Raw genomic sequence first — 12,286 nt, 5'->3', positions numbered from 1 at the left:
AATGAATAAAATTATTTTTAAAAAACTCCTTTTCATGTCTGTTCATTCAGTAGAAACAGGTAACAGTGTCAGAGTCACTCTAAAGACTAAAGCCATGATTACTGACATATATTTGTTTAACAAATGAACACAGATTTGTCTGAAGATGAGGATGAAGCTGCTTTTACAGGAGCAGGTTAGACGGTGAAACTGTGGAGAGTACTGGGTGAAAAATAAACAGTTACAACTGCTCGTTAAGGGGAATATCTAATCAGCCAATCAAATGGCAGCAACTCAGTGCATTTAGGCATGTAAACATGGTCAAGATGACCTGCTGAAGCTTAAACTGAGGATCAGAATGGGGAAGAAAGGTGATTCAAGTGACTTTGAACACAACGTGATTATTGGAGGGGCTGATCTGTCAGAAACAGCTGATCTACTGAGATTTTCCATCTCCTAACAACCATCTCTATGGTTTATAGAGATGGTCTGAACAGAAGGAAATATCCAGCAGCTACAGTGCTCTGAAACTCTTGAAGTTTGGGGCAAAAACTTCACTGGAAATGGAGCGTTTTGGTCTTTGTATATAAACTGTATACAAAGGATGGAAGTAGTCACTGTTCTGTCCTTGACTGATTTCTGGCCTGTGCATTTTAACGCTTTTTATTTTGGCTGCTTTCATCCTGGTTTTTTGGAGCCAAATGTGATCATATTTGTCTGAGAGGGCTTAGTTAGCAGATTGCAAGTTGCATCTGTAATCTGTGCACAGAAACAAGAAAGAAATGACTAAAATATGTGAATTTCACACCAAAACTGAAGCGCAACCTTCTTGATGGCCTTGGCCTCACAGTGGGTTAGATTATGTTCTTAATAATCACTTTTTCAAAAGGCACAAACACAGTCAGATTAGCAAAGGTAAAGCCTAGTATAAAGTTATTGTTTTTATACTTATTAGCTTTTTCAGTTTCAAAGTTCAGGCAAAAATGAACTAGTTTTTTAGATGCAGGAAATGGGTGATTTCCATTAAAAGAGGTATAATATACGATTGATCTGGTAAAAAGCCTTTCCGGCAGAAAGAGCTTGAGATAAACTGCTTCCCTTTATGACACAAATGTGATTGTGGTGATCCTGGCACAGTACTGGTCATGATATTGTTGGATCAGCTCTAATATGACCGTATCAGATTGCACAAAAAGCTGAGAACCATATCCGGTTAAATTTGGAGCGCTCTCCGCAAGGCTGTCTGTGTTGAAACAGCAATCCTTCAACTTGATGGTGAGTGTGGTGTGCTGCAGCTAGGGTTCCACTTCATCTGTAATGGGATAAGTTTAGCTTTAATTTTTTCTTGAAGTAGTCTTATTATTATTGTTAGCTGTCTTTTTTTTTTCTTCTTCTTCTTTTAATGGTGTTAATGGCTGGCAAAGCATTGAAACTCTCAAAAAGGGCAAATGCTGCCAGACTTACATGTGGAGGACAGCATCCTCATACAGTAATGCTTCATATATTTGAAAATTGCAACAACAGTGCTACTATGTGGTGAAAAATTAGCTAACTGGTAATAAATTTTGTTACGTACATGAAAAAAATGTGGCCATCTTTGGATTCAGTGGATGATGATGCACTGACTGTTTCTTGTTCACTCACCTCTGCTGTTTTTACACCACTCTGCATTTAATCATTAATAATCTCTGGTTCTCTTCCACAGCATCTCTTTTGTCCGGTCTCCCTCCCCTCACACCCAACCAGTCACAGCAGATGACTGCCCCTCCCTGAGCCTGGTTCTGCCAGAGGTTTCTTCCTGTTAAAAGGGAGTTTTTCCTTACCACTGTTGCCAAGTATATATAAATAAAATTGAATTGAACTGAACTGAACAGAATATGTATTGCTTGTAAGTGGGATAAAGTAAACGTCTGTTTAGTATTTTTATATTTTGTGTGCATGGATTTATTAACACCAATAGTGTATCACTGGCCGAGTAACAAAAACATGAACCACACAAGGGCTAATTAAAGAACTATATTGAAATATTGAAATAGAAATCTGAAATCCCTTTATTAGTCCCACAATGGGGAAATTTCATATATAGTTGCAAAACAGCTTCAGTAAATAAATAATTATTTTTCTTTCTTTTTTTTTTTCCATTTTTGTTCAAAGGAAATCCCCTTTAAATGGCGCATGCGCGGCGGGCGGAGCCTGCGGAAGTCCTGACGGGAAGGTCTTTTTGTTTGGGCCGCTCAGAGACGCGACACTTTGCTTCCATTCCCCGGGTTCACAACCGTTTTTTATCTGCATTAATTTCGGTGAGTACCCGCATTTTCCGGCTCCTCGTTTCGGTTCCCGCGCCATTTGTCCCCCGCGGGTACTGCGGTGGTTAGTTTGAAGATGGAAAATTATTTTTTCTTTTTTACGGCCTGGGAATGTTGCTATCATGGGCGCCGCCGGAGGGCGAATTTTAACTTAGCGTTAGCCTCGTAACAGCCGGAAGACTCGGGCTCTCCCTCGGTGTTACTGCGGATTTTTTTTAATGACAGTTCGACAGATGGTTGGGTTTTAGGGCAGATTAGATTCCGATGGGATTTTGTTTGTTATTTTTAACGTCCGTACGCCGAGGCTGACTAGGTAATCAAACGTGGGTTAGCCAGCTAGTGGGCCCCGCTAACCTGCTCGGCGCATGGCGAGGCCTGGTGTTAGCCTGTGCTAATCCACAATTAGCCAGCTGGTTAGAAAATCTCTCATCGCACGCGAGAAAGCTTTTCGTGGGAAATATCCGCGGAAAAAACTCGCTTCGAAGTCACACATATCTGCAGTGATATAAATATGAGGTGTTGAGCTGTTGCACCTGGTTATTTCCATTTCCCAGCGCCCACCGCTGTAGCTCCTCGTATCGTCTTTTGTCTGCCGAGCCTGTCACCTGTGTGTGTGGGTAGTTGGCCAAACGCTGATGTGGAAAAACAGCCGCGCTGGATTTAATTTACTTTGAGTTAAGTCTGTGTTATTTCAGGCTGTTTTAAATGGATTTAGGCGGGTTTCCTTACGGTGAGATAAATGAAATCCGAGCACTTAAAGCCAAAGTAAACCGCTGCAAAGGATTGCTTAGAGGAAGCGGATCGCGGCTGACTGCATTGTCATTTAAATCCCCTAAATAATGCTTATATTTAAATACTTCTAGCCTCCTTTCTGCGTGTGAAAACGCTTGTTACAGAGTTTACTTACCCATTTGGCTGATATCTGTAGATGAGGTGGCATTTAGCGCCATCTGTTTCATCGGCTTTTTAGTTTGTTTGGGTTTTTTTTTGTTTTTTTAACAAAGGGGTAAAATGCGACCGAATATCAGTGAGTTTTAAACACTGCTGCTGTTACCTACCCAAGGTTTCACTATCACTGCATCCTTAATAGTTTATTTCCACATAGTGATGAAACATATCAGCCTGTATAGCACTGTAGTTTCTGAGGGGAAACCGGTTAAAAGCGGTTTCCAAAACGGTTAAAAACATTTTTTTTTTTTTTTTTTTTTTTTTTTTTTTAATAAAGATTTTGTTTACGTTGTTGCTGTTTTACAGCCGGTTTGCTTTTGCACAGTTCCATGAATTAAAGACTTGATCCTGCACAATACTGTGGTTACTTTTATTGATGTGTCAGCAGGTATATTTATATCTTGCACTGGTTAAATCTTTATATAAGAAATATCAGCCCTCCATTTTAAAAGGGTGCTTTACTATTAACTTCTTGACCACAATTTATTTTTTTGCTGAAAATGCACTTTTTAGACTTTGTTAAAGTGTTTGTTTTGACTGCCACAGCGAGGGAGCATTTCATCCTGTGATAATGCTTTGGTTACATTAACATTGAAGCTCATTTTACTGCATTAGTGTCTCATTTTGAAGGTTTTGACACCTGTTAAGGTGAGAAAATGTTTAGTCAAAAGAAACTGGAAAGATGTTGTGCACCCACAATACTAAATCTAAATAAAAATGCATAGAAAATGCCCTTTTTTAATTTGGTCAAGTTTAACTTCACCAGCCTGAGGGAGGTGGACATTTTTAATTAAAGCTAAATTGAAACAAGCAAACTAACTTGGGGAAACTCCCTAGAAGTAAACTAAATTAAACAAAAACTGAAACTAAATGCGTGCAATAAAAACATATCACTAGCTTTAAAACTACCATCAGGCTCTAAAACTAGTTCTGCAGGGGATATTTACAGCGTGAACTCACGATGTGGTGGTCTCCCAGGCGCCGGCAGAACAAAACGTAATTAGCAGTTGCCTGCACAGCTAAACATTAACTATGTTCTCGTCCTTTTCAGGGTGTCTTTTATGAATAATCAAAAGCAGCAAAAGCCAACGCTAACCGGCCAGCGTTTCAAAACTAGGAAAAGAGGTGAGTGCTGCTTCCTGTATTCACAAATCCCCACACAGACCCCGCGGTTCCCTACCATGCTTTGATTCCTGAATCCAACGTACGTGTGTGTGTGTCGTGGTGTTCCCACAGATGAAAAGGAGAGATTTGACCCTACTCAGTTTCAAGAAAGTATCGTACAAGGCTTGAATCAAACTGGCACTGATTTGGAAGCGGTCGCAAAGTTCCTTGATGCCTCTGGCGCCAAGCTTGACTACCGCCGGTATGCAGAAACACTCTTTGACATCCTGGTGGCCGGCGGGATGCTGGGTGAGTTGTAGATATGTATGTTTCCGCTTGTGCACTGATAGACATGCGAAACGATACAAATTTATTTTTATTGGTCTCTGCAGCCCCAGGCGGGACGCTCTCTGATGACATGACCCGCACTGAGTACTGCCTTTTCACGGCACAGGAAGACCTGGAGACAATGCAAGCATATGCTCAGGTTAGTCCCCATTAATAATCACATATTAAATCAAAGCACATATATCAGGTGATGCTCACAGGCTTTTTCTCCCCCAATACATAGGTTTTTAACAAGCTGATCAGGCGCTACAAGTACCTGGAGAAAGGTTTCGAAGAGGAGATCAAGAAGGTGTGTGTTTTTTTTTTTTTTTTTTTTTTTTTTTTTTTATCTCAAACGACTTTTTTTAAATGTTGCAGGAATCGGGAAAGCTGTAGGGTTTCTTTGGATTCTTTTAAATACTTTAAAAGGCACTAATCTAAAAATAAGACCTTAATTGGTATTTAAATTGTCTTAAACCATCTCAGTCTTAAATGCTGAAACTTGGGAAATAGAATTTCATTAGTGTCTCCACCACCACCAATTCTCTGACCTTTGAGTGTTTCCCACACTGACATTACATGGGCAGGGCCACTCATGTCCCAGATGACAACAGTCGATTTACTGATACTCTTTGAGCTCTTACTTTGAAAGTTCAGTTGCTGCCAACTCCCTTTCTTCCATTCAAGTGTTTCCTAATGAGCAGGCTGGTCTGGCGGCCGTTGTTGCGGTCCTTGTGGTCATTTAGTCTCTGGTCCCAGGGTCGTGCAAACTCCAAACTGCTGCCGTAATCTCTTAACCGCAGCTTTGTGTTCTTTTAAGTGGTCAGGGTGTGTAAGATGCATTTTTAGTTGCATCTTTTTACTGATTGTTTACTGCACAGATATGTTTAACCCCCAATTATTGGCCTTCAAAGTCACTGGATTATCGCGCAGCACTTATTTTGTGTCTTATCGAGTGAGTGCTAAGAAGCTTAGAACGAGTGTGTAACACCATACAATTAATTTAAGTCCTACTGGTCTTGTTCTGGAGATCCAGAGGTCACTCTTAACCTGAACCTGAGGCGGGTACCACTGTGCTGAGCTCAGAATAGGGACTACAGTCAAAGGTGGAGGCAGCTTTCTTACTTATGCCCACATAGTTTCCATTGTTTAATTTAAACACCAGGGTAGCACCTTTTTACATGCGTCCCTGCATTTTCTGATCCTAAGGTATGGGGACCCTAAAAAGCATCAGAAAATTACTTAAACATTTCATATTCTCAGCATGTCAAATTGAAAGCGAGGAGGGGGAGGAAGGCAGTTCCACCTCTTTGGGGATGTCAAGTTTTCCATAACTTAGCCTCAATTGTAGGTTTGACCAGCCTTTTTTAGCCTGAACATGCATTAAACTTGTCTGCTTTCTATTTGTAGTTGCTGCTGTTTCTAAAGGGGTTCACTGAGTCTGAGCGCAACAAACTCGCCATGCTGACCGGCATCCTGCTGGCCAATGGCAGCATATCAGCCTCCATCCTGAGCAGTCTCTTCAACGAGAACCTCGTCAAAGAGGGTGAGGATAAACTTCTCTTTAAGGGAATTGTGGCAGGGAACTTGATATAAAACGGACTCACAAAGCTGCAACTGGTTGAGTTTTGTGTCCTGTTAATCAACTCTGTGCTGGCAGCAGTGCACATAAAGCGAACAGTGAAGGTTCGGCAGCCTTCTGAGGGTTTTGTTTTTTAATAGTTCAACGTGACAGAGGCTCCATTGAAGATGCTTCACCTGTCTGTCAGCTTTCATTAGATTTAACATGTGTTGGAAAGCTTTGTGCTCTTTAATATTAAGGACAGTACAGTTAATCCAAATTTAATTTCAGTTCAAATTTTTGGCTGCAAGCATGAAATAAAATAAGGTCATTGTTGCCTCAAATGTTGCTTTTGTTTCTTTGTTGGAGGTTTTGTGTTCAGTTGGTGAACTAACCTGTCTTGTTGTCTTTGTTCAGGCGTATCTGCAGCCTTCGCTGTCAAACTGTTCAAGTCATGGATCAACGAGAAGGACATCAACTCTGTTGCCGCCAGTCTCCGCAAAGTCGGCATGGACAACAGGCTGATGGTAAGCGACTCGTTTTAAAAAGAATGAGCAGCTGTGTTGGTCCTTTCCTGCTGCCGATGGCTCATTCATGTGCGTGAACGTCTGCTCCTCAGGAACTCTTTCCTGCCAACAAACGAAGCTGCGAGCATTTTTCTAAGTACTTCACCGACGCCGGGCTGAAGGAGCTGTCCGACTTCGCCCGCAACCAGCAATCCATTGGCGCCCGTAAGGAGCTGCAGAAGGAGCTCCAGGAGCAGATGTCCCGAGGTGACCCCCTGAAGGAGGTGAGACTACAGTAAAACCTCCTGGGTTTCAGGCAGCAGGGTGTTAATTTATTTATTTTTTTTATTTAAATGGCAAATATGTCATGAATGATGTCAACTCAGTGGTTGCAGGTATCATGCTTCCTCTTTGCTAACACATCTTGAATGTTTGCTGTTTCTGCAGTGCTGCAGAGTTTCTCTAAATGAAAAGCGCAGTTTTCAAGTTCAGTTCAGTGAGTGATGTGGCTGATTAACTTCTCTGTTTGTCCTTGTCGTTCAGATTATCGCCTTCACCAGGGAGGAGATGAAGAAGGCCAACCTCTCTGAGCAAGCCATGATCGGCATCATCTGGACAAGTGTGATGAGCTCCGTGGAGTGGAACAAGAAGGAAGAGCTGGTGACCGAACAAGCCATCAAACACTTGAAGGTACGCAGCAGAGCCAACGAGCACATCACGGGTTTAAATGTCTTTAATAAAGCACTTTAATGGCTTAATTCATCAGTTAATGATCCAATGGAGGGAACGTGACTCGATGACTGAAGGCCACAGCTGCAAGGCTAGGAATGATTGATTTTTAAGAAACCAGTAAGAAATGAAGTGTTGATGGTAATGATGGTGATCATGTCACCAACCACATTTATCCAGCTGAGTGCAGCTATGTGCCCCCCACCCCCAAAAACCCTTAAGATAGTAACAGCAGTTGAACTGTACTCTCAGGTTTCCAATATCAAAGACTCCAGTTGCTTATTATGTATTAAAAAGATGCATTAATGCTGTGAAATTTTCCAAACAAAAGGCCTTAGTTAATCTTATATATTTAACACAATGCTCATAAATATCTGCCCCCCCCCCCCCCAAAAAAAAAAACTAGTTACGTTTTAAGGTGGTAGATTTTCAAAATAAAAGGTTTCTTTTTAGTTCTTTGCACTGTTCAGCAGTAGCAACAATCTCACTGCAATTTCTCCTGAAATTAGTCTAGATTATTATTACAAATAAATTGCCTTTTGAGGGTCTAAACATACTCAAACTCATGAAAGATTGCAGATGTGTCAGGACTACTGAAAACTTTCATGGGTCTTACACACCGGGGGTGGAGAATGCTTCCATAGCACCACCTACAGAATTGTAACAGGAAGCCCCACCATAGTGTTTGACATAATGTGTGAAATTTGCTACACACAGCCCAAGATGGACCGAAATATGCCCTTGGAGTGATACCCTAAACTCTATAAGAAGTCTGCCATTTTGAGTATAAGGGAGTAATTTTTTTTTTTTTTTTTTCCTCCACAGCAATATAGCCCTCTGCTGAAAGCCTTCACCTCCCAGGGTCTGTCTGAGCTCAGCCTCCTGCTGAAGATCCAGGAGTACTGCTATGACAACATCCACTTCATGAAGGCCTTTCAGAAGATCGTGGTGCTCCTCTACAAAGGTTGGTGCCGCACGCAGCTTCATCAGTGCCATTATTTGAACTTTGCTCCGACAGTCTCGTCTTGTTTTAGGTTTATGAATGTCCGTTTGCTTTGAGTGCGAGGTCATTTTTCAACATCTCGTTGACCTTAAAAAGCTGTTCCTCTAATGCTTGGTGTCATTTTTAACAAAACATTTGAAAGTCTGGCTTGTCGTTGTGCGTTTTGCACACAGCTTCAGCTTTGATTGGCATTTAGATTTCCTCTGAAAGTCCAGATTGTTTATAGGAAAAAAGGGAAAAACTCATGTACCTCCCAAGAAACATCAGTAAGGTGAATTTTTACAGTAGTATATCTGAGGCTCTTTTAGTAGACGTTTGCCAGCTCTCCTCACAGTTCTGTTTTCTCTTTCAGCTGATGTATTGAGCGAAGAGGCCATATTGAAGTGGTACACTGAAGCCCACCTTGCCAAGGGGAAGAGTGTTTTCCTCGAGCAAATGAAAAAATTTGTGGAGTGGCTGAAGAACGCAGAGGAAGGTAAAGACGGGGGGGGGGGGGGGGGGGGGGGGGGGGGGGGAATAGTTTGTTTATGATTTGTTTTACAATTTCTTGGGCAACTAAAGCAATCACAGGGTTTTTGGTGCAGCATCCTCTTTTGCATCTGATTTTCACCTGACAACAGCCAGCAACCACTCGTCAACCAGTCAGAACACATTTTTTTTCCCCAGCGACAGGGGGCTGCCATGGGGTCACTGACCAGTCTCTAGGCTTTGTGGCTGAGGCTTTAGCCTGCATGCTTGCTGAAGTCTAAATCCTCTGAAGCCACATCACCGTTTTGTCCTGATATTGATTTTGCGTTGGCGTTCTGCTGGGAGCTGATCATTTGGTGACAAGTTAACATCCTTTTGGGTTTTTAGTGGAGAATAAGTCCCGAGTTCTTTGCACAGAAATCAGTCCACAGGCTGCTGAAGGCAACAAGAGTCCAGTTTTAAATGACTTCATTTCAGGCATTTGCAATAAGAAACCTTTAATGCATTAGATATGTGTTTTGGCAGTGCACATGAATGAAGTCGCCTGTTAGTATATCGAATAATCATTGATCATTCACAAGACGCTCATGAAAGAACAGTGACTGACTGATCATCTCTTCTTGTTTTCTCTGTAGAGTCAGAATCGGAGGAAGAGGAGGCGGACTAAAACCTCAATCGCCAGACAAGCTTTTTTTTTTTTTTTTTTTTTTCTTTTTCTTCCCCTTCTATTTTCTGTAAAGAGTAGGAGCAGGAGCAGTAGAATGTCTTTCCCCTTTTTCCTTCTACCTCCTATTACAGTTAATTTATCCCCAAACACAAACTTCCACCAATACCAAACATTTAAAGGTTGCCCAGACAAAATGGGGAGATAAAGGGCTCGGTCCTTAACTCGCAACACTGTGGGCAGCGGGAGCAGAAAATGACACATTCTCTCCTCCTTACTCTTAATGGTTTTGTTTTTATTTTGGTCATTATCATGCTTTCTGTAATTTGGATTTTTTTTTTTTTTTAAATCCTGTGGTCTTTGGTGGACGCTGCTCGTATGAATCTGAAATTCACCTTCATGCGACTACAAGGTTAACACACTTCAGCCAAAGTCTTTTCTTCCCCCTCATGAATTTTTTCTCTTTTTAAAAATTGACTCGGCTCATGTTTTGGCTCCTGTTCGGTCTTAAACTTCGCCTTTTTTCTTGACTTTTCGGGTAAACCTGTACTACCTGTCGAGGTCGCTTCAGTCAGTCCGTCAGAAGACACACACACACACACACACACACACCCCCCCCCTGTAAGATGCCTCGCCAGCTAACGATTATTATTGGTTTCTACTTTCTTTAATCTGATATAAGCCGATTTGACTTTTTTATGAAATAAAGATTATTGGAACTGTTCTTCCTGTGGTGGTTTTATTTTACTGCTGTAATTGCAACTTTTGAGTTGTTTAATTTCTCACACTTTTGTAGCTACATCAGTTAAAGAGGGGGGGTAAACTGGTATATTGAAAAGGTCTATTTTTAAATCTTTTGTTTTTGGATTTTAAAATTCTCAGCTAAACTCCCCAGTAAACGGCATGACCATATAACTCGACCCATTTATTAAGAATAAGCTTTAAGAGCTTAACCAGTGCTAACCTAGAAGGGGTGTTCACATTGTGCAGAAGATGATGAAGCTAGCCCACACACTTTATTTGGGGAAAGTTTTTGAAACCACATGCACATCCTCTTATCTGTACAAGGAAATGAGGTTTTTCATCTTACCGACCAATTGGTCGGTAAGAGTTGCACTCCCTTGGTGGCAACTATTTCCAATCAACAACTTGACGCAAAAAAGTAAATGACGAACTTCCACGTGAATTAAAAAGCAGCTGGCTTTGGTGGTTGAAAGGAAGCTACACGAGTGGCTGTCTGGCAAGCCGATGGATGAGTCTGGGTTTGGTGGTTGCCAGGAGAACAGTACTTGTCTGGCTGCATTGTGCCAAGTGTAAAGTTTGGTGGAGGGGGGGGATTATGGTGTGGGGTTGTTTTTTAGGAGTTGGGCTCGGCCCCTTAGTTCCAGTGAAAGGAACTCTCAATGCTTCAGCATACCAAGACATTTGGGACATTTTCATGCTCCCAACTTTGCGGGAACAGTTTGGGGATGGCCCCTTCCTGTTCCAACATGACTGCACACCAGTGCACAAAGCAGGTCCATAAAGACGTGGATGAGTGAGTTTGGTGTGGAAGAACTTGACTGACCTGCACAGAGTCCTGACCTCAACCTGATAAACCACCTTTGGGATGAATTAGAGTGGAGACTGTGAGCCAGGCCTTCTCATCCAACATCAGTGTCTGACCTCTCAAATGCACTTCTGGAAGAATGGTCAAAAATTCCCATGAACACTCTCCCAAATCTTGTGAAAAACCTTCCCAGAAGAGTTGAAGCTGTTATACCTGCAAAGGGTGGGCCGACGTAAACTATGGATTAAGAATAGTTTCAGTCCGCTTCATATGTGTGTGAAGGCAGATGAGCGAATACTTTCAGCAATATAATGTACCTGTTCAAATAAAGCTTGCATTGACTTGCTGCACCATCTTGTGGTATAAAGTACAGCCTAGCCCTAATTCAGCTTTAGTTGATGTCTCTTCAGCATAATAAACAGATATTATGGACATAAAGTCATATTAGTTGTTTCTGCACAGTCTGTTGACAGATCTGTGTCATTTTTGGATGTCATTGCAAAAAGCGCCTCAGTCTCCATTGGCAGCAACACTTTCTCAACATATACTTTAAACTCACAATTGAGATGCAAAGAAGCCAGTTTGATATTCTTGTTTTTATTTTTATTGTACAAAAATACATTTTTCTCTTTGAGCAGCTTCTCAGTATGTGTGATGTGCAAAGGACACAGTTGTCAGGTATTCAAGTACTTTTTACTCATTGGATTTAGAGGTAGGCCTTCATATACTTAAAACAGGTCTGAGGTAGTGTGCAACAGTTCCCAGTGATAGTTTAGTGCTGAAATAATATCAAGGGATCCAGTTGGTTGAGGAAGGATAACATATACTCCAATTTAGAGCAAAAGGCAGACTATTGCACAGTTTTTTTTTTTTTACAGTGATGAGGAGATTGTGCAAGAAAGCAAAAGTAAACATTTCACCACACTGCAAGTATACACAGAGAGCTTTATCTTGAAATCAGGCTGGAAATTGAACTTTTGACACAGGTACAGAGTTACTGTGAAGTTTGAGAAGTTCCCAACTGGGCTTTTAAATTTAGAACACTGCTTATTTCAGGGAAGCATTTTGATGCTAAATGTCCTTTAATATCCAGGTGTATCCAGATTAACTGCAATTAAGTCCCTGATTTTGTGAAATCATGC

General features: G+C 41.4%; 1 protein-coding gene across 1 annotated transcript; it reads left to right on the top strand.

Moving 5' to 3' along the window:
• Positions 1–2,141: 2,141 nt before the first annotated feature.
• On the top strand, positions 2,142–10,222 carry LOC115792029 (basic leucine zipper and W2 domain-containing protein 1-A). Its single transcript, XM_030746384.1, has 12 exons — positions 2,142–2,279; positions 4,285–4,358; positions 4,470–4,646; positions 4,730–4,824; positions 4,909–4,974; positions 6,075–6,210; positions 6,643–6,752; positions 6,845–7,015; positions 7,275–7,421; positions 8,286–8,424; positions 8,816–8,938; positions 9,567–10,222. The coding sequence occupies exons 2-12, from the start codon at positions 4,295–4,297 to the stop codon at positions 9,596–9,598; spliced, it is 1,260 nt and encodes a 419-aa protein (XP_030602244.1). The 5' UTR covers positions 2,142–2,279; positions 4,285–4,294; the 3' UTR covers positions 9,599–10,222.
• The last annotated feature ends 2,064 nt before the right edge of the window (positions 10,223–12,286 follow it).

This window comes from Archocentrus centrarchus, chromosome 2 (assembly GCF_007364275.1).
Source record: "Archocentrus centrarchus isolate MPI-CPG fArcCen1 chromosome 2, fArcCen1, whole genome shotgun sequence".
NCBI classification, from domain to species: Eukaryota; Metazoa; Chordata; class Actinopteri; order Cichliformes; family Cichlidae; genus Archocentrus; species Archocentrus centrarchus.
Note: the sequence above shows the minus strand (reverse complement) of the source record. Positions and strands in the feature narration are given on the sequence as shown.